Source organism: Apostichopus japonicus, chromosome 14 (genome assembly GCF_037975245.1).
Source record: "Apostichopus japonicus isolate 1M-3 chromosome 14, ASM3797524v1, whole genome shotgun sequence".
In the NCBI taxonomy this organism is placed as follows: Eukaryota; Metazoa; Echinodermata; class Holothuroidea; order Aspidochirotida; family Stichopodidae; genus Apostichopus; species Apostichopus japonicus.
In genome coordinates this window covers 18,149,692-18,177,135 of record NC_092574.1, presented here as the reverse complement: position 1 = coordinate 18,177,135, position 27,444 = coordinate 18,149,692, and the positions used below count along the sequence as shown (strand labels likewise).

At 35.2% G+C, this 27,444-nt stretch overlaps 1 protein-coding gene across 2 annotated transcripts; it reads right to left on the bottom strand.

Annotated features, from left to right (window-relative positions):
* Nucleotides 1-2,415: 2,415 nt before the first annotated feature.
* LOC139979831 (bombesin receptor subtype-3-like) lies at nt 2,416-15,003 on the bottom strand. 2 transcript variants are annotated; one of them, XM_071990979.1, is made up of 2 exons: nt 14,680-15,003; nt 2,416-6,493 (listed from the first exon to the last, which is right to left on the bottom strand). In XM_071990979.1, the coding sequence occupies exon 2, from the start codon at nt 6,422-6,424 to the stop codon at nt 5,405-5,407; it is 1,020 nt and encodes a 339-aa protein (XP_071847080.1). In that variant the 5' UTR covers nt 6,425-6,493; nt 14,680-15,003; the 3' UTR covers nt 2,416-5,404. The 2 variants fall into 2 exon arrangements, with proteins under 2 accessions (XP_071847080.1, XP_071847079.1); XM_071990978.1 differs by having other exon boundaries at nt 14,675-15,002.
* Nucleotides 15,004-27,444: the final 12,441 nt, after the last annotated feature.

Sequence of the window (27,444 nt, the reverse complement as noted above, 5' to 3'; positions counted from 1 at the left end):
AACATGCTTATTTTAAATTTAACAGCCGTTGTATTGAGCAACCATGCTGTTGTTTAAAATGGGACAATGATTTTCAAGGCACCTATTTAAACTGATGTAAGATTTTTGTTTCTTGTAGCAAGATTAACGATACTAAAATAAGAAACTTTCAGTACAGGTTTATCCATCATATCATTGTTACAAATAGTTTCCTCATTAAAATTCACATTATTAATAACCCAAGTTGCACTTTCGTTGCGAGTTTAGTGAAACCCTAGACCACCTTTTCTGGCATTGCATCGCAGTTGGAGATATTTGGAATAAAATATATCTCGAAATATTTAATTCAAAAGTTGCAGTCGAGTATGAACATGTGTGTTTTGGTTATGATTATGAGAACAAAATGAAATGGTACAGCCTCACGTTTTTTTACACCAAGTACAATATTTACCTGTGTAGAATTAACAAAAGCGTTCCAAATTATGATTCTTTCAAACATAAGCTTTCATTTTTCTTGAGTGTTGAAATGCATATACTTATTAATAACAAAATGCACAAAGAAATTAAACTGCTAAGAGATTCCTTGCACTATTGATAAAGGAAATGAAGTTGTTTTTTTATGTCATGAATTAATTTGATCTTTCTTTTTAACATAATTTGTTGTGCAGAGGATATGAATGCACATAAAGATGATTTATTTTTAAAATTATTATAAGTAATAGTTTTACTATTATGATTGTTTCTTATTTTCTTCTTATTATTATTTCTTTATTTTATTATTATTCTTATTTCAATTCGCTGATACAGTGTTTCATGTATATCGTTCCCTGTTTACAAGCTGTCGCCCTATGTATCTCAGCTTAGACGAAATCATTGAGTAAATAAGCCTAGATTCTCTTTCGAAAGATTTTCTTGAATAAATTATTGACCGTGCTCAGAACTGCCCCGAAATTAGATGACAATGTTAACAGCTGTCTACATAAGAAAAAAATAAACCAGAGTGGCAAGCAGGCTTCGGTTCTTCAATATCCTTAGTGATGTGTATTTTTTTATATTTGTAGGTATAGGAGGGACCCACGGATTAAGATGTGAGTCATGTGGTCAACTGATCGATTCGTAGGCCAACCGGTGTACAACAAACGTGTACCTGGCTACCTTCGTTAAACTTAGGCCGATGATGTTTATGACTCCATTTCGTTTTTCCTGCCCTATCCAATTTCCCTACCTTTTGAACGACTCTGCTTCGTGCATTAGAAAGAATATGCCTCGCATTATTACTCATTGTACGCTTGTATTCACGCTTTGTAAACACACTACGGATGAGATAGGCCTATACATTCGTGTAAATGGCTGACATGCCATTGTCAATAGCTGAATAAATCAGTTATAATTACTACTTTGTACGGTACCATGCAGAAATCATCTTTGTGATGTAAGGGTTCTGCATGTGCTATCCCACGGGGGAACTTGGGAATGACAACTCCATGGCTATATGCGTCATGTATGAATTAGCTCATATAGATTAATGTTTACAGAAAGCATATCTTTTTCGATAAAGCCACAGTCGCCACGGCAGCCGATGTCCTACTTCAAAAGTTATTGACAAACAGTATATATACTTAAGCTCCAATTCCTATATGCAAAAAAAAAGCTAGGCTATAAAATAGGCTAGGCAGAAAACATAACCCCATGCTAATTCCGTGTAGGTAAGCTAACGTTGGTCTACGTACATTTCTCGAGATGCATGGATTATGTTGGGTAATAAATTAAACGACCCCGTTTCATTCGGTAAATGTTGAAAACAAAAAGGAATCCGATGTTGAAGCATGCATGGTTACAAATCATTCTTCTTATTGTTTCAAGTTACCAGGATATAATAGTATCGTCATATTGGTGTATGCTTCTTTGTTTTACTTCGCTAATTTAAAACTGTACGGGAATGGGATAGAAATTCGAACATTTATCTGAGATCAAAGAACGATATCTAACGGGCGGCAGGGCACGTGGCTGTTTTGTTCTCTACATCCGGGGACCAGCCTGTAGCAGGTATACCAAAAGGGTTAGCAAACAAGAGACTCGAAAAAAAAGAAAATTCAAAGAAAACGTCAAAACAACTAGTATTTAATTAAGCGTATACTTTGGAACTTATATATATATATATACATGTGACATTTTGTATAACCATAAAATAAACACCATATTCTTATTTTCTTTTAAATTTGTTTGATACATGCTGATCCGATTAGGACAAATGTCATTAACTTCCTACTGCCAATTTATATATACATAAACATTAAATATATACAAGGAAATTTAATTTCAGTTTTAAACTATGTTTTATAATACAGTTGGTTTATATAATACAGTTACATTTATCTGTCTATCTATCTATATATATTTATAGTCGCATTGACTTCACTTGTCGCATTTTTTGGGGGGGGGGGGGGTCGCATTGACTTTGCCGCCATGCTGACACTCTTCTCTATAAAATTGTTTCAATTCCTGCTACTCCTTGTCACTTTCGGTGATCATGCACTGAAGAAGAGCTAGTTTCTCTCGAAAGCTCTGCAAAACCAAACATTGGCTGTTTTACCTCCAATCACTTACCTAATTTAATTATCGTATCTCACTCGAGATCCAGCCTTTCTCTAAATGCAGCATAGTTGATGTATCTTTGAACATCTTATTGGCTTTTCTTCGGCTTATTGTAACATATAATAATACCGTATGCCATAAAAGCAGTCGATTTTCCTTATCGTCAGTTAGCATTATTTTCCATAGTCTTGTATTATGGCAACAAACACTACCTCCAGATTCATGGCACCGCAATGGGTAAAAAAAATGACACCGATTTTTGTCAACATATTCAGGAGAAACCTCGAGAAAGAATTTCCATCTCGACACAACTTGAAACTATACATGTGGTTATAAGTTTAATTGACGATATCTTCATGATACAGGACCCATGGTGAGGCAAATCTTAAAACTCTTCATTGATGACATAAACTCGTTTCATCAACTTTACTGCAGATTTTTCTAGACACGACGTTCACTTCCTGGACACCACTGTGGCCCTACAAAATGGTTCACTCAAAACAGACTTGTTCGATAAACCACGAACAAGTACCTCTTACCAAGCAGATGCCATCCACGTCATTGTACCAACATACCTTCCACGCAGTCAAGCGTTGTGGATTGGACGCATGTATTTGCTCCTAGGCTGAAGTCTATTTGATTCTCGCACTAAATAACTGTTACAACAATTAACTCAACAGACAGTATTTTTTGGGTTCTATTGAAAATGCCTTCACAAAGGCCAAAAACAAACCAGCTCTGAACCATTGACGTAAAAAACAGTAATTATTAATTCATTATTCCCAGACAATGAGGTGAGTTCAGTTTGACAGGAAAATGACTGTTAGAGTTTAAACATGTATGGACGACCATTATTGAATTTTCTAGCAGAATTGTGGTCAATATGCTCTTTAGTGTAAATGGCATATACATACATACATATATCCATATAGGGGTCTGAATTACCCCTGCCCCCCCCCCCCACACACACACAGAAGAAATAAACATTATGGATATGATATTGTGCAATTTGAGGCATATATGTGAGATGGAAATTATGGTGTATGATAAGGCCTTGTTGAACATGTTGAACGCGCGCGGAGCGCGCAAAAAACTTTGGTTATATTTTTCGGGCAAGTCGTTACAGCCCCCCCCCCCCCCCCCAATCAAATTGGGCTCCTACGCCTATGAATAAAAAAACAGAAAATGTTTATCGGTTCCGAAGCCATAACATATTCGTAGTGTGGTAAGCCATTTCATATTCATGAAACATGTGCATACCAAATTGAAGAGGATTCTGTATTGACTAATGCAGCAACATATGAAGGAAGGTCAGTTACGTTGACGAAATGTATTTAATGATTTCTATTTTAATGACATAGTACAAAAACAGATACATGCATGAATATTAATGAGGTCTAATTTTTTTTATCTCATAAGCATGTATCTATATACTTTCATTGTATTATTGAAGTACATGTATAAAACTAATTTCAGAGATATCTGATTAAGAATTTGATGTTCACTGATAGATATTAATGATATGCACATAAAAACAACAAGGTTGATTGTATGAATGTAGCGTGACAAACCTAATATGCTAAGGATGAAAATCATGGTACATCTGCTTCTTGTCTTGTGTTTAAATGCCATTTCTTGCAATTTGATGAATATTAATCACATAAAGTTGGAGACGTCATGAAAATGTGCTTATTATGTACCAACATCATCACCATACCAGTATGAACTAAATTTTACCTAAAGCCCCGCCCACTCATTAACATTCATGATATGGGAACCAAAAACAAGGGCACATCTACACATCATTGGGCGTATACCTACCAAGTATGATATTGATTCAACTTGTGTTTGTTGAGACATCGTGTTTACAACTGCTTTCGACGATTTCCAATTTAGCCTCATCCACTCATGAATATTAATGAGGTGTTAGTTGTTGTTGCAAAGAACATGGACTTACTATGTAGTTACATCACCATACCATCTATATGATCTAAATCGGACATACGGTTGAAGAGATATTGCAATTTTAAGAATTTTATGTTAAGTCCCGCCCACTTATTAATATTCATGATATGGGAACCACATCATGGGCATCTACCTACCAAGATTCAACTAATGGTTGTTGAGATATCGTGTTTACAATCTAGCCGTACACAAAGTTGGGCCATAACGCAGATTATAAGGAACCGAACATTTTGGACCCTCGCCACAAATTCGGAGAAAAAAAAGGAAATTGCCGATATTTGTGGGGGAAAAAAGGGAAAAGGTACTTCAAAGTTGCAAAATATAGCAGCGTTTTGCAACTAATCATTTAAAAGATGTGGTAGGGAGATTTCTCCTCCCCGTTGAGTCTTTGCCCAGACCGCAACATCCACCACTGTAGAGTTGCCGAGATGATGAAGGTAAAAATTGGACTTACCAAGCAAAAATTGTAGAAATATTATGGGTCTTGGAGTATATTATAAACAGACATATTTTATAAATATACACATATTATGAATATATACATATTAAAACTTTACACATTTTATTGTCCGTATTTATTTTGCCAACGTGAACAACAATTCTTTAATCTTAATTCTCATATATATATATATATATATATATATATATATATATATATATATATATATATATATATATATATATATATATATATATATATATATATATATATATCTGATATATTTATCAAAATACTATACCATCTACAACATTCGATGAATAGGAGACAGTGGTGGGGTGATAGGTGATGGTGACGTTGGAGGCGGCGGCGATGGTGGTAGGAAGGAGTATGGGATAGGTTTCTATATTAGAGCTGTTAATTTAATTATTCACGCTCCGTTGTGTTATACAATGGCTTGAAGTAAGCGCTCGTTCTTGTCGGCATGGACTTCATCTGTGACGCAGTGGAAGATTCCAATGGATTATTTTTACTTTCTTGGCAAAATATGCCGCATAATCGACGGAAACAACACGTTTGTGATATGTACCATCTGTATCTGGATCCCAAGATGTAAATCGATAATGGGTCAAGCATCGGATTTGCTAGAAGAAATAAGGTTTTCCAATCGTGAACAAATACTTGAAAGGGGGTACAAGATCCATCATCACTAAACAGGAAAATGAGCAAATCGAGGAAGAACGGTAACCAACAAATAGCAAAAATTATCACCAAAGAGAGTACAATCATAGCTACCCTGTTTCTCTGTTTCCCAACTTTTTTGTTGCTTTTAATGCTCTCCTGTACCGATGATTTATTGTACGTCAGTTTTCTTGCCATCCTAACGTAGAGTACCGAAATAGTAAATAGTGGTAAGACGTATAATAACAGAAAAGTCACCGGGATGATGTAGTAAAGGTGTCCGTCTATAAGTTCATGGTCGTCGTCGAATCTCACATAAAAGAAAAATGGAAAAGCTGCGAAAAAGGACAAAATAACAATGAGGGTTATTTTGATCGAGTTGCTTTTGAGTGTTTGGTGTGCGTCCAGCGGTTTAATAACCGCGATATGTCTATCGTAGCTCAACATCGTGAGCGAGAATATCGACAAAGCGCAGACAAATATCTGTATCGTGATTATCGGATTCCATAATTGTACTATCTGTATGATAGGAAATAACTGCCAGGGAACCATGGTCAACAGGGTAGCCAGGTCGGCTATACATACTAAACACAAGATGGCATTGGAGAGATTTCTGAGTTGCTTGACGGTGAGAATTAGATAAATTATGCTTAAATTGGCCGGAACTCCTACGGCAAGGAATATGCACAAACATATTTGATAAGCGACCATAGATGACGTATCTGTACAGCCTAAATGTTCATCGGAGTTCGTAGTGGTTTCCATCTTTTATTCTGTTCGTTTTCCTTTTCGTCTGTAGAATCGATAACAAATGATGAATCCTTATCTCGCTACCTGTAAGAAGAATAGAATAAAGAATTCAAAGTTTGGTAAAATGGTTATAGTTTTGGATCGATGCATGGGTGGCGGAAGCCTGCGTTCAATGTGGCGGGGTAGGGGAGTGAGGGAGGGGGGGGGGACCTGGATACGCAGATTGACTTTGATTTGAGTTGGCAAACCGAAACGTTCTCCCCATCTTTCCGAAAAATTGGGTCTCCTATTTATTCCGTATACTATAAATTCCAGAATTTTTCAACAATAGGGCACATTTTAATTACGTTCTTTCAACAACAGGGAACTATTTTAATTACCAAGCTGGCACCTCTTATTTATGTAAGTGGGTACTTTGGGGTTAGTTTGCGGTCCCCACAAAACTGTATCTCTTATGCCTCCTCCCTTGTCCTGGCTCCATTGTCCCTGGATCGAGATGTACAGTATGGTCAGAAACTATCAGTTAATATCAGCTTAAACATTTATGAGTTTAAATGAGTTTTTGAGAATTTGAGTTAGATAAAAAATAAATTATAATCATGTTTGATAATTAATACCCCAACAGCGTGTAGTTCATTAATTTCGAATACAAGGCAAGTTTAATTTCTAGTAATACAATACATGTCGCATCTAAACAAATCGCTTTTCATGTCACTAGGAATGGGCCTACTTCATTATATGAAAACTTTTATTATTATGAATGCTTGTTTGTCAAATTAATATTTCTTATAAAATGGAGGCGTATAGAGGGGTATTTTTTATTAGGATGGTAGGGGGGGGGGGGTAAAATGTCATTGGCTGCATGGGATGGAGGGAACTCCAATGGGTCCAGTGACAGAGCCCAGGTTGGGTTCAGGGACGAAACCCCAGAAGCTGCAGTATTGCCATATCTTCTATATTCTTTGCATTATCGCTTTATTTCGAGTGAGAGCGTGGTGGCCAATTGGCTAAGGCGTCGGACTCGTGATCCAAGGATAACTGGTTCGATTCATGCCTAGTTCATTGCGTTGTGTCCTTTGGCAAGATGCTTTATCTCACTTGCCACTCTCCACCCAGGGGTTAAATGGGTACGTGTGAGGTAAACTTGTCATTGGGCGCAGTATATAACTGCTGCCGACTGGAGGGATTGTCTCTGGGACAGGTTATCATTGACCAGGGGTAATATATAACGTATGAGCGCTTTGAGACCTATCGCTGGTGTAAAGCGCTATATAAAAATCAAATATTATTATTATTATTATTATTATTATTATTTAGGATTTACGCTGACATGTCTTTGGCTTACATCATTGTAATAAATAGTTATGCAATAAATGTTTTCAGTTTTTTGTCAAAATCCTTTGCAGTTTTTCTTTTTGTCTTGTCTAACTGGTGACATCAGAATGTGTTTTTTGTAGTGGTTTGATCAGATTCATTATATAGCATTAGTTACCCTTGTTATGTTCACCGCCATATACATGCTTGGATGGTTTTTAAAACGGAAGTGTTCAGCATAGGGCCTATAACAAAAGTTACAAAATATTGCAAACACAAAGTGTGATTTCAAGTTTATTCATAATACTCTTGAAATTCATTTCTAGTCAAGTCAAACCCTGAACCCACGAATTACCTTCATGCGAAATGGTTTTCCTTCGAACATATTCGCAGGTAACAACAGAGTTTTCTTTATTCGACAGTCAAAAACCTGTTTTTGACGGGACAGTGTCAAAAGCCTGTCGAAAACAGCTTTTCGACGTCGAAACCTGTCATCTACCGTCAACAATTTCAAGTCATGAAACCTGGCATTGGATATATTTTGACAGAACATGAATTGATTACCAACCTATAGTGTATAGTATAATAAAGCAATATATCACTTTCTAAACCATTGTATATAACAAATCATAAAAGATAATAGGCTATACTGGAAACATATTCTGGACATTTGTGTATTACAATAAAATCTTTATATTATATGGGATGAATAATTCGAGCTACAAAGAAATCACATGAAAACTTATTACTGAATTAAACCAAAGGGACAATTCTGTATCAACACTGAGAGCACATATAGTTATGCATCATATATTTATCATAAATTGAGCCCAAAACAAATAAAACTAACAAGATTGGGTAAAATAATTGGTGTTCTCATGAGAAATGAGGGTCCCTGTCTTCTTGTTATCTTAATGACCTCGACAAAACAATTATCCACTTCCAGCAAAAACTATATTTTCTAACAAACTGTACCATATATAACTTCTTCAATGTGTGCTGGCTAAAATGGATTTAACATAATCAATGGCTCAAGTCAATGACTCGACACGAGTCAGAGAAATTCCTGCAAGTGACTCGACTCTGCCACGATATCAAGTGAGTTGTTGTAAGTCAAATAGACATATACAGTAATTAACTGCAATTGTTTTGATTGATTCAGGCATTGTAGTATAGGTCACATGTATGGGTCAAAGGGGTAATATTTTAAGAGTTTAAGTTAACAATAACACATATCACAGTTCTGATGTACAATTGTCCAATACCGATAAACTGAAATGTGTCGATAAATCCAATTCATGTCCCCCAACCTGACCCAATTCAGCTTTTATATAGCAGAACACTATATAGCTTTGAAGCTCAGTCATTTCCATGTCTGGTTCTCACTTTAGTATCATGGTTACTGCCAAAGCTGGAAAAAATGTGTTCTATGAAACAGATAGCGTTTTACTGAGTATAGTCAATAAATGAAACTTCACCTGGAAAGTTGGGAGGAAGTTAAAAACAAGAAATCAATGCTCGTTGCAAAAAAAAGAGCTCTACTTATGATCAGAAGATAGGCACTGTGCAGCCATTTTTTCATAGTATACACAAAACGTCTGGGTAGGGCTTTTGAAGGCGTAAACTTGATAATTATTAATTCAAGCTTTTTTTAATTTTTTTAGCAATGAGCAATGTTTTACATTTAAAAAAAAACTTATAAGCATGGGAATTTTGTTCTTGTGACAACGAGGTTTCTGACATGTCGAAAAGGTGTTTTTGACAGCCGGAGAAAAGCATAGATGAAACCACACTCGTCGAATTCCTCCTGTCCACCCTGCTCTGTTATCTGAGACAATCATTTCTTCTTAAGAAGTAATGGGATATCCCAGTGACACACAATGCGTCTCTTAAAGCTTCATTGTGCATTCCTGGCAAAATCTGGCAAAAATGTACATCGGCATGATTCTGTTATGTTGAATATTGATTCATTATAATGTGGAAAAGAAATAGTATACTCCTGGTGAATTCCCTAATTTCAATAGATTTGATTGAACTCAAGATATGGTTGACCTGTTGTAACCAACTTTGACTGGCTCAACCCTTAATTACTCCTTTGAGTGGATCACAGTTGGTGGTCTGTGTTGTCATAAAGGCAAACTTCTTCCAAAGCTTTTAATTAGTTTCCTATTATAGTGTTTGTGCTCATATTTTCTTGAAATCTGATACATTTGAAATGTTGATTAGCTGCCAGTGTTCTGAGTATTCGAATTGTAGCAATATGTATAATTCCTCTCTATGACTTAATGAGTTTAAGATAAAAACAAAAATCCTATTCTGTTGAATTGCCGTAACAACATCATTAACTCTTATGTTGCCAGATGCATTCACAACATACCCACCGACCTTGATACAAAGAAATCTTCGCTATAAAAGATATTTAAGGGGAAGTACTTTTCTTCTAGAAATGCAGATCACTTCCACTCTGAGTAAGTAAGCAATCAAGCTACAACCATTGTAACATCCCTATATACAAAAAGCGAACATCGATATATATATATATATATATATATATATATATATATTTATATATATATATATATATATATATATATATATATATATATATATATATATATATATATATATATATATATATATATATATATATATTGTCTTAAGTGTAAACGGAATTGTATACATTCATGGAGTAGGCATCTAGCAGCACCTGTTGTCAACAGTAGTTACTGTACTATAGCTATGAGTATTGGCTGTGTCAACTTATCAGATCAATTTCTGTGTTAGATATAATATTGACTTTGAAGTTTTGTTTTGCAGAACTGAGTTGTTCATAGCTTCGTTTCGATGAACTAAAAAAACACAATCATATTGGAGTACAGTTTATCGTGACCTACCTAGTCCAGACGCTCGTCTATCACGTGATCACGAGCAAGTGTCAGTGTCAGGTCGTGACGATTAGGTTATGCTTTCCTTGTGTGACGTCAGAAAAGTTATTTATTATCTCCATTGTTATGACCTCATTCCATTCGCTATTGTTGATTTGTCGATGAAACCTACTGGGGCGTATTGCCAAGTTGACACTATTCAAAATTAGTCTAGACGCTTCAAAAGAAAGCAATGAATGGGGTTGTCTAAAAATGCGGTTACATTTATAATACCAAACACCCCGCCTTACCTTTTGAAATGGTGAAAACAAGTAAACCGTTATGATTTTATTCAACAACACTCAACCAAGCTTCCAGTCAGGGACGTTAGTAACAGGGGGTGTGGGTTGCCTACCGCCCCCTCCCCCCAAAAAAACCTCGCCCTTGCGTCCTGATTACTGCAACTCGCTGCTTTTTGGTGCACCACAATGGACTTTTAATAGGCTGCAACGTATCCAACAACACGACACGTATAATCACCAGAACTTCACATTTCTCTCACATCACACCTGTCTTAAGAGATCTTCACTGGCTGCCTGTTCACCGTCGTGTCGTGTTCAAACTATTATTACATGCATATAAATCAATTCATTTTCAAGCACCTCAATACTTAACTGATATGCTAACTGTGTACAACTACAAGCCTAACAGAACATTGAGATCGGCCAATTCCTTAACACTAGTGGTCCCCAGAGTAAGGACTGTTACATACGGCGACAGACAATTTAACTTTGCTGCTAGCAAGCTATGCAATGCACTGCCAAATAATATCCGTGATGCCAAAACATTAGCCACTTTTAAGAAATTACTCACTTTTTCTTTTTAGCAATTTCACTGTAAATCTATATTGTTTTTCAAAATTTTCCTTAGTTTATAAATACTTTTTTTATATATATTAATATTTAAGCTGCATCCATTTTATTTTTCGTATTCATATTTTAAGGGTTTTGTCATTTTGTTACTTAAAATTACATAAAACTCACTTATTCATTTTAGGAATTTCACTGTAAATCTATATTGTTTTTAAAAATTTTCCTTAGTATATATATATTTTTTTATATTAATATTTAAGCTGCGTCCATTTTATTTTTCATATTCATATTTTAAGGGTTTTGTCATTTTGTTGTCATTGTAAAGCGCTCTTGAACATGCTTAAGCATGAAAAGAGCGCTATATAAATCTGGTAAATAATAATAATAATCTCCCTACATGAAATATTATAATTCAGGAGATGACATACTGTACTTCATGTGAGGACGTGTGTGTGTGTTTGTACACGTATTGCTCATCTTTTCAAACAGCTGATACACACAGTAACTCAGTCCTGTAAATCTTTTAGTTTTGTGCCACAGTTAAAACTGGTTCGTGATGATAAATCGGTAGCAGGTGATATTAGGATTACGGTTAGACCTGAGGGTATAGATAATTCCAACAATTGCATTAAGTATGGTTAGAAGGTTGCATGCAATTCTTAGACAGTTCTTCCTGTGATGCTAAGCAACATGCTACCAATTTATCATCACGAGTCCAGCCTTTTAACTTTAAGATTTACAGTAGTTACTGTAATCTCTGCAGTGTGAATCAGGTGTTTCGAAGGTCCCCAGCCAAGTTAACTTTTGAACAATTGTTTAGTTCCTCTGTCAAGCATGTTGCATTATGTTCATAATAGACGCGTATATGTAAACATGAACTTTGATACAGTCAAATTTTCGGATGTTTCGCTGTTGTAGGCTTATATTATGTTTAGGCCTATCATCCTTTATAGCATATTATGTATAGACTTACATACATAATCTATTTGTCAGGAGTTCAATCAAACAGCTTCAGGTATAAATTTAATTGCTTATTTACTTCTCGTACCTCGTTCACATATGTTTACAACTTGAATGCCAATTGAGACAAACATAAAATAATACGTAGGCGTCTTCGCGAATCGACGCACGTACACAAACATTGGTTTCAATTCAGCCGTACGTAAACTTCCCAACACATAGCAGAAGGCAAAGGGGTGGACCGCGCTTAGTACACCACACTGCAGAAACCTTTGGTTTGCCTAATATGTTACAGCAATAAGGTTGTTCCTTTCTTTAAGCACATGAGGTCAACAAAGCTTGGTTTAAATTTATCGTTAAAATTCTTTACATAATATTAATCAAATACACAGGTTTTAATTAACCTCGTTCAAGTCCGGATAACATATAACGCGTGTCTGCAGCACAATTCCAATACTGTTTTAGCAGTTCTTCAAACTACAACAAACGGTGAAGTGCATCAACTTGAATTGTTTGGCTGTCATGTATACGGGAGCGTGGAAGGAACATGTCAATTGAAGTTTTCATGAAAAGCAACAATTCGTCAAAATGACAAGAATCTTACATTTTTTCGACCAATACCAAACCTTCAAAATTACCAAAAGCAAAAATAAAAATTGACTTTTTGCTGTCATGCATTTTCCCGTCATAATGACAAATATCTGAAATTTTACGTTTTGACTACATCATACCAACTAATCAAAGTGACAAATATGTGAACAATGACGTTTGATCGAGAAACTTTAAGTCGTCAAAATGTCAACAATTGGAAAATTGACGTTTTGTCCAGAGGTATTAACTCGTTAAAATGACCAAAATCGGAAAATTGACGTATTGGCAAGATGCATTTCGATAAAACATTATTTTTTTTCTTCAGATTTTGGATATTTTGACGATTTGCTATGATCTCGTCAAAGTGTGAATTTTCATATTTAATAAAATAACTACTGATTATTATTATTATTATTATTATAATTATTATTAAAGTGACAGTGCTTGGTTCGAAGATAATTTTGTAAACATAGAATAAATCTATAAATGAACCTCCTCTAACTGTCTCGTTCTATTCATTCCCGTGACCTGAGGACACATTCACTATAAACATTTCCTTTCACCTACATGTAAACATTCTGATAACTGCTCATAAATACGTCACGTCTTTAAATCATGGCTCTGGGGTACTTCTTTAATTGAGTTCCATTGTTAAGATGGTCTTCAAATGATAGATTTGGCCAGAGAACCTCATCACGAGGCCTCCCCTTGTAAAAGGTTTCAGTTGCAAAGTTTTATCATGATAAGAGAACATCATTTGATGTGTTTATGTCTAAGTTTAAAGTTTAAAAGTTGAAAATGTTTCATATACAAACAAATTCCACACGTTTTAGTGGAGATATTCTGTTCTTGAAGAGCTACGAAAGTTAACTTAGATAATTTTACTCACAATGGCGGGTTTTTTTACCCCGCCAACAAACATGGTAGCAAAAACATAACGCTGGGTTGCATATACAGAGCTAGTAGGCAAAGTTATTTATACACACAGTAACTACATGAAAGTGTACACAGTTATAACAGGTTTGTTTTCCTTTAATATAATATAACTCAACAAACATGACTCGCAAAGACATAACGCTGGATTGCATATACAGTGCTAAAACTAGGCAAAGTTATTTATACACGAAGTAGGCTACCTATATGAAAGTGTGCACTGTTATAACAGGTTTGATTTCTTTTAACATAACACAACTCAACGTACATGATAACAAAGACATAACGCTGGATTGCATATACAGTGCTAGTAGTCAAAGTTAGCTATACACACACAGTAACTATATATATGAAAGTGTGCACGGGATGATTTTGCTTTAACATAACATAACTTAACACACATGACAGCAGAAACATAAAAATGGATTGCATATACAGAGCTAGTAGGCAAAATTATTTATACACACAGTTACTGTTACCTATATGAAAGTATGCACACTTATAACAGGTTTGATTTCTTTTAACATAACACAACTCAACACACATGATAGCAGAAACATAACGCTGGATTGCATAAACAGTGCTAAAACTAGTCAGTTATTTCACTGTAACTTTATGAAGATGATAACTTCAACCATACGATAACCTACCAACTGATCAATCGGTTTTTAATTGAAATGTTATTTACTCTAATTCAGCTGGTCGTAAATTTATAATAGAACATTTCTTACCTTACTTCAAAAACACTACAGAAGTTCCTCCAGCAGATTGTGGTTAAAATATCAATCGTAGACGTCCGCCCGTATCTCTTTGAATATATATATGAATATTTGTTTTCATGCAAAGAAAGCACGATTCGTAGAAATAAGAGTCCGACGTATGTTAAAAAGTCGATAGCATATAGTATAGTTATAACATCTGTTACATAGTAATACCTCTGTGTGTTAACATGAAAACGACTTTAAGTATACCCTTCATACAATTTATAGTCATTTAGCAAACGATAGTTGCTGAGCTACAGTATTTGAAACTAGAATGAACTAATGACGGATATGTTTGACGGTTTTAACTCTCCGCGCCGCTCAGTACATTCGTGAACGTCAATTCAGTATTTTACCCTAGATCGTTTTCTACGCAATGATTTGATGGAACGTTTTGCTCACGGACCAATCACAGAGCAGTGTCATATGACGTTCGGGTAGTGGATTTGTTAACATTTACTGCTTCAGCTTTGTTATCGGCAATGTTAGCGTTGTAGTCGACGAGTTCAATACCGTACCATGAAAACCATACATATACAAACACAGCTTACAGTCTTTTAATTGTTTCTATTTATGACAGGTCCTATTTACCTTCACAATATATATAAACCATGCCTGGATCAGGGGATGTTTGTTCAGTATGAAGATGATGATGATGATGATGATGATGATGATGATGATGATGATGATGATGATGATGATGATGATGATGATGATGATGATGATGATGATGATGATGATGATGATGATGATGATGATGATGATGATGATGATGATGATGATGATGATGATGATGATGATGATGATGATGATGATGATGATGATGATGATGATGATGATGATGATGATGATGATGATGATGATGATGATGATGATGATGATGATGATGATGATGATGATGATGATGATGATGATGATGATTCTTATATGTCACTTGGAGGCAAAGATAGTTATTCAATCTTTACAGTGTACAAAGTTCTCTATACCCGTACTGGTATTCGACTCCGTACTCCGGACTTTGTATTCGTACTCGAGACTTAGTACTCGTCACGGGACTTTGTACTCGTACTTGAGACTTTGTAATCGTACTCGTGACTTTGAATTCGTACTCGGGACTTAGCATCGTACTTGAGACTTTGTACTCGTACTAGAGAATTAGTACTCGTACGCGAGATTAATAGCTCGTCCGCGTACACCCCATTCATGGATTTCTATCTACATGAAGTCTTTTAGGTAACATGCTGTGTGGTATTCTCTTTCTCTATGTCGGATGCATATGTGGAGAACTAAATGTTAACTTTCACTTTCAAAAAATCGACTATCATTTCTCGGAGGACAGGATTAACGATTACACTAATAGACGGCGCTGTCCAGAAACTGTTACCCCTTTAGCAGCGTTACTGTTGGTTTTGTAGATTTCCATAAGCTATCATCTCTCATAAACTCCACCTTTATAAAGAATGAAACGTAAACAAATGAAGTCTTTTATGGATAGCATATGCACTTAGCTATGAATCCATTGGATAAATGAGATTTCAAGTTTGGCAGCACTGCTGCGTGTGTTCAGCAGGAAGAAAATTTTGTGATAACAAAATTAATATTTAAAGACGACAAGAATAAATTAAATAAACGATGACGCTCAAACAGATGAACTGACGTCATGTCACGTGCTTAAAAGCATAATCTCACCATATCAAGTATAACATAACTTCTGCTACCAGAAATACCTGACAAATAGGAAGTAAAACATTTTCGTTTTTTTTCTGTAACGTCTTTTCTTTTTTCTTTTTATTTCTTTGATGTCTTGAATGATTCTCGCCTATGAACGAATTTGTTTATATTGATTTTAGCCTACAGTAATTCGTATTTTAACCATCGAGATTCAGATATGTGATTTCATTTTGATTAGATGTTATAAACACGTGACTGACTATGAAAAACAATAGACTAGTCAGCTATACGTGATCTAAACGCGGAAATGATAAGGTAAATCGGTTACAAACCACTGAGTCCGTGACGTGAACGCCATCACAGGATATTTAAATTCATTTTATCAACAGCCACGAAAACTTAGTTTGGCAGCATATATATATATATATATATATATATATATATATATATATATATATATATATATATATATGTGTGTAATTGAAATTGTAGTGAGTCGGAGAACCCTAGCCTCCCGCTTTACACACACACACACACACACACATACCAGAATATATATATATATATATACGATTGTCATTTATATATATATATATATATATATATATATATATATATATATCTATGGCTTTGAATAACTGTCATTAATGGCGTATTACCCAAGTATTAAGATTGTACAGAGTGCACCCCTGGCGCTTTGACACACCAGTAGAATCACTGTGGTCGAGTGGTACGGGCTTAGGTTCGTGACACGAAGATCCGGGGTTCGATTCCTACCTTCGTCTGATGAGTCCCAAAAGGACGAAACCGGTCGTGAAGTGGAATTTTTCTGGTGTGTTATTCTTTATTGATATACTATATATCTGTCATACCACTTGTTACACATTCAATTCTTATATATATATATATATATATATATATATATATATATATATATATATATATGTATATATATATATATATATAAAAGCCATCTCAGTAACTAACCGATCTATCTGGTAGAATTTGGTTTGGCATAATTTACCAGTAATTACGGGAACCTATTAATTAAGCCTATAATTTAATAAAATCGATGGCGATAAAGATTTTTCACATCATATAAAGCGTTTTGTTTATTTTTGGGAAGTTTAGTAATTCATTTCTGGGAATTTAACCATTTTGTTTTTCACAGAGGCCAAACGTTAGTAAGAACGTAATTATTGAATGCAACCGATCTTGAAAAATTCATAAACATCGCATTCTTCATAGTTATAATGATGAAGTCACATATTGCACTGTTAAGCAAAATAATGGCTGTTGAAAAACAGTTGAAATTATCTCCGAAGAAATAATTGTACAGTACTATGTTTCCAATGATCCCATATCGTCAAATAAAACAAATGTCGTTATATAGTTAGATTTCATGGTTTAGCTTATACACAGCAACACATTCGGCAAGAGAAATGATCTCCTCAACTAAATACGTGTTGAAGAGAGGATGTTGTTGAAGAGGATGTGTAATTCTATCCTTCGCAATATATCCCCCACGCCCCCCCCCCCCCCCAATTGATTAGGTGAAATACTTGAAAATTTTGCAAAGTTTCGACAAAGATGAACTTTAAAGGACTCCATTTTCACACGTCGAATCGGAGAAGGTTTATGAATCTATCTTTCCTCGAGAGAACTGAACTGAACCACAAAGTACCAACATGGCTTTTCTTGTCTTCAATAGCAATTACTGATCAGGTTAAGCCGTGCTGATAAAGCAGACGACTGGTGATAAGAAATGTCTTTCACTCCATGGTTGTCGAAACATCAAACATCGGAATACAGGCCAAATTAATTTTACGGGAAAAATATAGAGTTGACAGCTCTCATTTCCGGTTGTTAAGTTTCTTGGAAGATCTCTCTAAGTTATATGCACTGAGCTGAAACTGTGCAAAGCCGTAACCCCTGATGCTCTAAGTAGGATGCGGGGCACAACTAGAGTACGGTATATGTGTGTATCCCACCTGAGAGGTTGACCCATTGTCAGGGGGTAGGAAGCTTCCAAAAAGTCAGGGGGGTGGGCACAACATCAGAGGGGCACTTTCTCATTCCACAACTACCACTCGTTATGCTTATAAAACCGATACACACCGGCCATATCACTTAAAATATATTTGATGTGTTAGTATGCTATCAATACTATTTATTGAGATTGTTTATTGTTAACCGTGCTACAAAAAGATATGGGATGCCATTTTAAAAATAGCATTTACAGACTAAAAATAAATAATTAAAATAAAATATTAAAATTGACAAAGGCTTAAGATATCCTATGCTATATGCTATATATATATATATATATATATATATATATATATATATATATATATATATGTATATATATATATATATATATATATATATACATAGCATTGAGTTTCTTATCGAGTTTTACAAAGCCGTTAATACGCATTCACACACCAGTATAATCACTGTGGCCGAGTGGAAAAGGATTAAGGTCTGTGACACATGTGGCAGGGTGGTACGGATTTAGGTATGTTACACGAAGGTTAGGGTTTCGGCTCCTACCTTCATCTTGACCCAAAAGGACGAAACCGGTCGTGAAGTGGAATTTTTCTGGCGGTGTTGATCTTTACTAATTTAACATATACCTATATGTACTGTGTACTGGTAACAAGTGCGTAATATACTCTCATTGGTTAGTTATACAAAGCCACAGGTGTTGCTACCAAAATGTGACAAAGAAAACAGTTGGTCCTTGTAGGCTATGTGTGTTTCTTTAAAAACTTTCATCCGATTTCAATATAAACACAATACAGTCATATGTGTATTAGTGGAGGCTTCATAACCGCTTAAGTAAACTTGGAAATCTGTCTAATCTAAGGTGAAAGCATGCAATTAAGTGAAATATAAAGCATAGTCATGTACCTCATTTCACCTCTTATTTTTTTGGGGTATATTGTTTTTTTTTTACAAATCCTCCAGATCCTGCAGAGTCTTTAGATATTCCTGTTGATTCATATATAACTTTCGAACTAATCAAGTTTTCTTTAAACCATTCAAGTTCAAATCAATAGATTGATTGAGATTCTGGAGGGTTCATTCACAGTAAAGAAATTTGTTTTCGTCGACATCAGGAAATGATATGAACCTATAGTTATTTTGCACGCAATGCCCGATTGTGACGTAATAACAAGAGACAGATTTCCACGAAGATGACGTATATTATGCGATCATCTACTATTTACTTGACTCGATATTTCCTTTTGCTTAAATATTTGTAAAACTATAGATTCTCTAATAAGTCTTTCATTGATGTTTATTGATAATTAAAAATAAATTATATAGGCCATTATCCGCGGACAATCTATATGGGGAGCGGTTAAGGTAATTTATCATGACATAAATCAAGAATCCCTCAAGATTGTTTTCCTTTAATCATCATAAACATTTTAAACACGCAGGCTACTTGCAATTACTAACTACTATGAAGTTGTTGCTATACGTAGAGGAAGTTATTCCACATCTCATGAGATGGAAAAGACAGAAAAAAAACGAATCAAATCGAAGGATATAGGGTCAAAGGTGATAACGAGCTTCTCCGACATGTATCGGCTATAATGCATACAATATTTTCACTTTTTATGAAACAAAAAAAGTTTTGATTAAAAAAATACATATTTGCGGTAATTACTTTCGAATGTAGCTTCAAGATGAGACTTTCATGCGATACAGTTCATTCATTTATTTTATTATATATTATGTGTTTGTTTTCTTGGTTTTCATCAGTGGAAACATTTGTAAATATCTATCTTCTGTTTTGTATACGTACAATTTAATGAAAGAATGAAGAGAGGTAAATTAATTGTGCTTTTGTTACTAATTTTCCGTTGGTGTCCTCATGCCGCAAGCAATTATTTACAAATGCTCTAGAGAGAGCATGGTTTGCAAAACATCTAACCATTTTTCCCAGTAGCCAAATTATTCTTCATCGTTTTCGATACTCATATTAAACTCCACTCAGACACATATATATATTATAGGCTAATTCATCAGCACACAATAATCTCACTAAGAGTGAAACAGAAATCTAAGGAGACATATTTTCTTTCTTTTTTGGGGGGGGGGGGGGGGGAGATACACGGTAAGGCATATTATACCACTCAACTGTATCTGGTATAGAGAGGAAATGATTAAATTGTGGTTGGTATAATGAATGTTTCACTAGTAATGCTTCATGCCTAAGGGTAATGTCTATAGCATCAGGATTTAAAGACTATGTACTTTGTTGTTTCGCGGGAATACAAAGTTGCTTTCCCAAAGGCTATCGCAGTATCAAATGTTTAACAATACCATAGTAAGTGCAATTGATGCTGAAATTGACTTTCCTGAAACTCGGTCGCTTTGGATTTTATTTTTATTTTTGCTTCTTCTTTTGGAATTTTACGGATCATATATCGATTTAAAGAGCCACACTGATAACAACTGAACAAAGAGGTTAATCCGATGATATGAAGATCGCGTCCCAAACTTTGGGCACGTGACTACTATGATGTCATCACCCCGGAGGCACATCGATCATTCTACGACCAATCTACTTTAAAGTGCATGGACCACTGACGTCATAGCTTTTGACATTTTACATCATATTTGTATTTCTTCAAACACTGTTCTTTCAAACAGTCATAAGTCAATATGCATATGACGATGTTACAATATTTTCTCTTTACGGCTTGTTCATTATCCATAGCCAGAAGTTGGCCCATGACGTCATAATTCACGGTGGCAATGCACACCATGCCGAGGTACCACATACAGACAGATAAACGTAGCCTATATACATGTTAAATCACCTGACCCATTTATGAATCCCCTCCCCCCCAATATATATATATATATATATATATATATATATATATATATATATATATATATATATATATATATATATATAAATATATATATATATATATATATATATATATATATATATATATATATATATATATATATATTTATATTAGTTAGTATAGTATTTATATCAGTTGTCTGAAGATCGCTATAACGCGTGAAACTCCGAGTAACAACTACTAGTGTTCCACTAGTCTCATCTAGTATCAACATATATATATATATATATATATATATACGCCTAAAGTGGAATTACGACCTTCCTTACCGGTTTAGAACCTCTGGACATACAATCAGCGTCCATTGCCTAGTTTGTTAGGGTGTCCGCGTACAGAGCGGGAGGCCCGGTTTCGAATCCCGGTGGAGGCTGGAAGTTTTTTCGCTGTTCTTGATGTTCCGGCTCATTACGATTTTCATTTATATATATTCATTTGCCTTTTTCGTTTACCTAAAGTCTGTTCGAAGTATCTCTTTCGAGATCCGGCTTTAGGAATAACAAATGATTTTCGAGTTGGTTAGCATCATGTTTGATCTCTAGAGTAAGGCAAAATATGTCACCAAAAACAGAACAAGTATTGTTCGATACAGGTGACAAACGCCTAAAGTGGAATTACGACCTTCCTTACCGGTTTCGAACCTCTGGACATACAATCAGCGTCCATAGCCTAGTGTTAGGGTGTCCGCGTACAGAGCGGAAGGCCCGTGGTTCGAATCCCGGTGGAGGCTGAAAGTTGGAATATATATATATATATATATATATATATACATATATATATATATATATATTCCTGTATCACGATAACAAACCGGCTTGTGCTCATAAATTCCACAGTAAGATCAGTGAAAACTAGGGACAAATTACAGTTAACTAGCAGAAGCGTTTACGAATGTTTTTTTTGTAAAGCTCTTTTAAGTCTCAGAGGAAAATATATTTTGATTTTTGCAGTTGCATTATACGTGCGGGTCTTGTGTACCACACTACCATTTTACCATTAACGTGTAATCAAGTAACCTAGTCGTCACGCAATAAAACCCTATATGAAATTGACTTAGTGAGGCTACGTCACGACAGACCGAATGTATAGCAGCCTATACTTGTACGATGATTAGTTGCAGTGGCGTATAGGAAGGTACTTTTGAGTGGGGGGCTGAAGACTGATGGCCGGCCTGGGGGAGGGGTGTCCCCCTACCCTTTGGATTTTTTTTGCATTTCCAGGTGGCCTCAGATGCAAAATTTGGTGCAATGTAGCACACTTCAACCCACCCACTCCATTTTGTATATAATTTTGCATTTTCACCTGGCCTTAGATGCAATTTGGTGCTCCAAATGAGATTTTTTTTCTCATTTGGAAATGAAAAAGGGGTTTTCTGACTTGCGAAGCGGGGGGGGGGGGCGGAATGATACTTCCGTCCCTCCATATTTTTCACTGGGGGGGGGGCTGGTGCCCCCAGCCCCCAGTTCCTACGCCCTTGATTAGTTGAGTGTAACATTTGCATAATTACACAACATCCAATCACAATAGATATAGTAGTATGGTGATGGGATAGTGTGGAGAGGGGAATCTGATGCTTAAAAGAAATTACAACTGAAGGTAAAATACGAGAATGAGGTTAACCAATCGATATCATCACTTCGTGGAAGAGGTAAAGGTACACCCGCGGCCACGATAATATTCATAATACCAAATGTCAATGCATCATAAAAATAAAATAAAAAATAACAAAAATAAATAATGCAGTGATAGTCAACACCTATACGTTCACACTTTCTTATAGTATAATCTTCAGTTCACTTCAGAATTAAATCTCCATGAAATTTGCGAATGGCGATACGTGACATACTGAAATTGACAACAGAAAGAGAGAAAGAAAGAAAGAAACGAGAAAGGAAGCTAAAATTATAGATACATGATATGACTTTCATTTATTTTAATGTTTCATTTCTTATGACAGCTCTTCAAAATATGATAGTCTAATAACGTACATAATTAAACAAATATCAATTGCAGACTTAGTTCTATGACGTTAACTGCCTCTTTTGAGAAGCTTATTTTCTGAATTATCATATTAGAGTGTGTTGTTTTTTAGCGTATCGAATGTAACCTCTGTAGTAAAGTGTTTTTTTTTTATCTGTACATCGACATTTATTGTCATATGACTTTCATCACGATAATCATGGCATTTTGCTGAGAAAGAAACGACTGTTTTTTACCATTTATATATGTTGACTACATTTATTCTCATATGATTTTTAACTCGATAAACATAGCATGAAGACAAAGAAACGACTGTTTTACCATTTCTATACGTTGACCTCATGTAACCCATTACTTCGTGTCAGTGTACATCAATAAAATAGAATTTTCATCTTTTTAATTAACACCCGCAATGGCTTTTGTAAATGACTTGTATTTACTCTATTCTGGTCTTAAATGCCGAAAGGAAATAAATACACTATACACGGTGTTATAATCAATGATATGACATGCAAGATACGACTTCATGGAAGAAATAAATAGAAATTGACACATAGAAGTTGTCTTGGAATTTGCGAGACCTTCAGAGAGTTACATGTCTTGAACAAAAGCTAAAAATATGGTAATTTTGCTATGTAGACTTTTTACCTTTTTTACCAATTTTGCTTTTTTTCATTCCAAGCCTATATCTACAGAAGGTTTGTTATATGAATGTTTACATCTAGAAAATCTATTCACAGAGTAGCCTCCCATACCCCCTCCCCCACTCCCCCCCCCCTCACACACCACCACAGTCCCATTCGTAAAAAAAAAAGAGAACAACTAAGAAGGAAAGGTAACTGAAAGACCGGACAAAAGAGGAAAATTAATTTTCAAAACAAAAGAAGAAAAGAAAAACGAAAACACACACCGGTTCTTTAGCCATGCGCATGTCTATTTTTCTGGACTTGGCAATTAGGGAAATTGCCAAATTAAAATGGCCATAGATCCGGGAGTAATGAAGCCTCTCTAATAACCTTGTCATTCATCAAAATCCTACATTTATCTTCGGAGTACAAATCCGTTGTGTCAACTATAATGAGGACGAATATTTGGCTTTCCATATTTGGGGTGGCAGAAATGCCCAATGACGAAAAACGTGCCCGTTGGCGCCAGTGATATTTTTTTTTATATATCAACATACACCCACAGGGTCCCTAAAGGAATATACAGCGAGGTCAACCATAGAGTAGTGAAGCTCTTTTTAAAGAAAGGCTTTTTTTTAACATCACCTCTGCCGCAGTATAAAGCAATATACCATTCATATTGAACACTGAAAATTTGTTTCTATTTTGTTAAGTTTGAGTAGCTTTTTCCCAACCTATTGGATTTCCTGCAAAATTAAAGTTTGGGCCAGGAGTTGGAGTTGTATCGGACGAACACGAACGAGAGGAGGGCAGGATAGAGGCGGCGGAAGAGGGTTCAATCTGAGGGAGGGGGTCAAATACTTCGAAGGGCAGTTGGACATATGACTTTGATTTGACGATGCAAACCGCAAAATCACATCAAAACGGTTCCGACGAAATAGACCTTCTGAACCGCAAATTTCTAGTATTGGAATGCGTTTCATGTAAACGAAACTTATACCGTTTGTTGTGTATTTGTCAACGAATAGCCTGAGAAGAACACCCTTTAAGGAACCTCTTTTTAGTTTCTCAACATATAATGGTACTTTTTAAATAAATAAAAAATTAAGGACACTCTTATATAGAATTGGAAGAATGTTTTTTAATTCACTAGCAAAATACGACTCTTGTAATGTGTGAAATGGGACATTTTTTATTTGTCGTTTTTTATAATTTAAATTGTGTAATGTGCTAATGTTGACTCTCTGACATACATACTGGTATTTCAGTACAACTTATCCAAACAGTGATGATGTTAAACTGTGATGTATAAATTTATTGTGACATGTTTGATATATATTCTGAAATTTTATATTATATTATATACATATGTCGGGCTCAAACCATAGTAAACGTTTCTCCGATTAACAAATGCCTTTGATTTTAGTCTTGACCGTCTGATATTGAGGTGTAACATGTTGAGGTGATATCTGATTATGCTGATTTTGAAACATACCGTAACATACCGTAACAAACCGTAACCGTAACATACCGTAACAATGAGTGTTAGCTCAGTGGTAAACGCCGGTGCATTTCAGTCACAAGGTCCCGAGTTCGCGTCACTCCAAGATTAATGTATGTCATCCAGTTACATAGTTGTTGACAATTGACAATTCATAATCATGGACCTTAAATATGAATGTAAGAGACTGACTTCGGTCAGCTTGCGGCTTTGATAAGCCAATGAGGCTTCTTCGCGAGTTCCTGCGTGCAGGATGATCAAAAATACATACATGCATATCTGGTTTTAAAATTAACATGCTGTTGTTACTGATACTTTACCGGCGCTACATGCATACACCCCATATGTCAAAACCAAGAAGTATAACCATTATAATGTACATGTTTAGTTAAGTATTCATTGAAATGACATTCAAACGATCTTTCGATACATAAATATAGAAAACCCGGGTAGTAAATTAACAGTATTTTGTAAGACATCACCGCCAAGCTGACGAGTCAATCGATCTATCACGTATATATATACATATATATATATATATATATATATATGTATATATATATATACATATATATATATATATATATACATATACATATATATATATATATATATATATTTATTTATTTATATAAATATTACATAATAGAACCGTGCATTTCTGCAAACAATGCGTTATTTGAAATATCAACCGATTCGCACAGAGATTAAAGTAACTATTGTAAATCTTAAAGTTTTGTACCACAGTAAATACTGGATTGTGCTGACAAATCTGATAATTCGGTAGCATGTGCTACTAGGTTTAGAGTAAGAACTGAAAATATGTGTAATCCCAACAAATCCCAAAACTGGATTTGATTGAATGACACAGATCCTCAGTTCTTACTGTAATCCTAGTAAGCACACGTTACCGATTTATAGCACGTTCCAGTTTCAAAAACTTTAAAATTTATATCACTAACCGTGTTCTCTGTGTGTATCGGGTGGAAATATGATCCAATGGGGATTGCTCACTGTTGCTATAGGGACAGCAATTACATAATCTTCATATTGTACTCAAAAGTCATCAACATAACAACTTACGAAAACTGTCAACGGGAAAGTGCTTTTATCAACCATTTTGATTCCTAGGTCTTTGGTTATCATCGAATGATTTTAATAAAAGAGAAAGGGAAGAAAGGGTTATAACTTAAATATTGATTCCCACCCCCCCCCCTTTCCTTTCATGAGAGTCTCTTAGAAGCGGATGAGTAATTATCGAATTTAAGTTTCCTCGTATCTTATGACACATGCAAATTGACCAAATAGCACGTCCGAGCCCTGTCACGCACTTAAAAAAGTGCAAAAAAGTCAAATATTTTTCTAAGCGGTAAACCTGCGTCATGAGACTCTTCAATCTACAAAAAACGACCATTAAAAAGGTTTACTGGGAGTCAAGAACAAGAGAAAGGCGAGATCCAGAAATATTTTTGCAACTTTAATCGCACTATCAGCTTGGTACATGTCAAGCCTCATAGAACTATACATAGTCAGACATTCAACATTAAAAGAAGTTACCTCCTTGAAAAAATGACAAAGAACAATTAGTTCAATGGTCAAGTTAAGCCTCGAATCAACCCTGTTGTTGGTTGCTATGGAAACGTTCAGGTTGCCCTCAAAATCTGTTAAACTCTGTGAATTCAGTAACTTCCTTCAAACTCACTGTGCACGACATAAATGGACACATCGAATTTGGAAAGCTTTGTTAATGTAGAACACTTCCATGGTAACGAAATCAAAGTAAACTGTGTTCACTGTTGCAATTCATATTCCATCACTCTATAGAAGCAATTATACTTAACCGCAGCTACGTGCAACCGCAACCGGGGATTGCATCGTATAAAGTGCACCACCCAACGATAAACGGATTAAGAAGAAGAATGTGAGAACAGGATATAGCCTCATTTACATATTGTGGTCATGATCAGTTAGATTACCATGGCAACAACAGGTTTCATGTATGCTCCTTGTGAGAAGTACAATAGTTAATAATTCTCGGTGATCAATCACTAGACAAAAGTTGCCCAC

Coding starts and splice junctions, on each gene's coding strand:
- LOC139979831 (XM_071990979.1), bottom strand. CDS start 6,424: ATGGAAACCACTACGAACTCCGATGAACATTTAGGCTGTACAGATACG.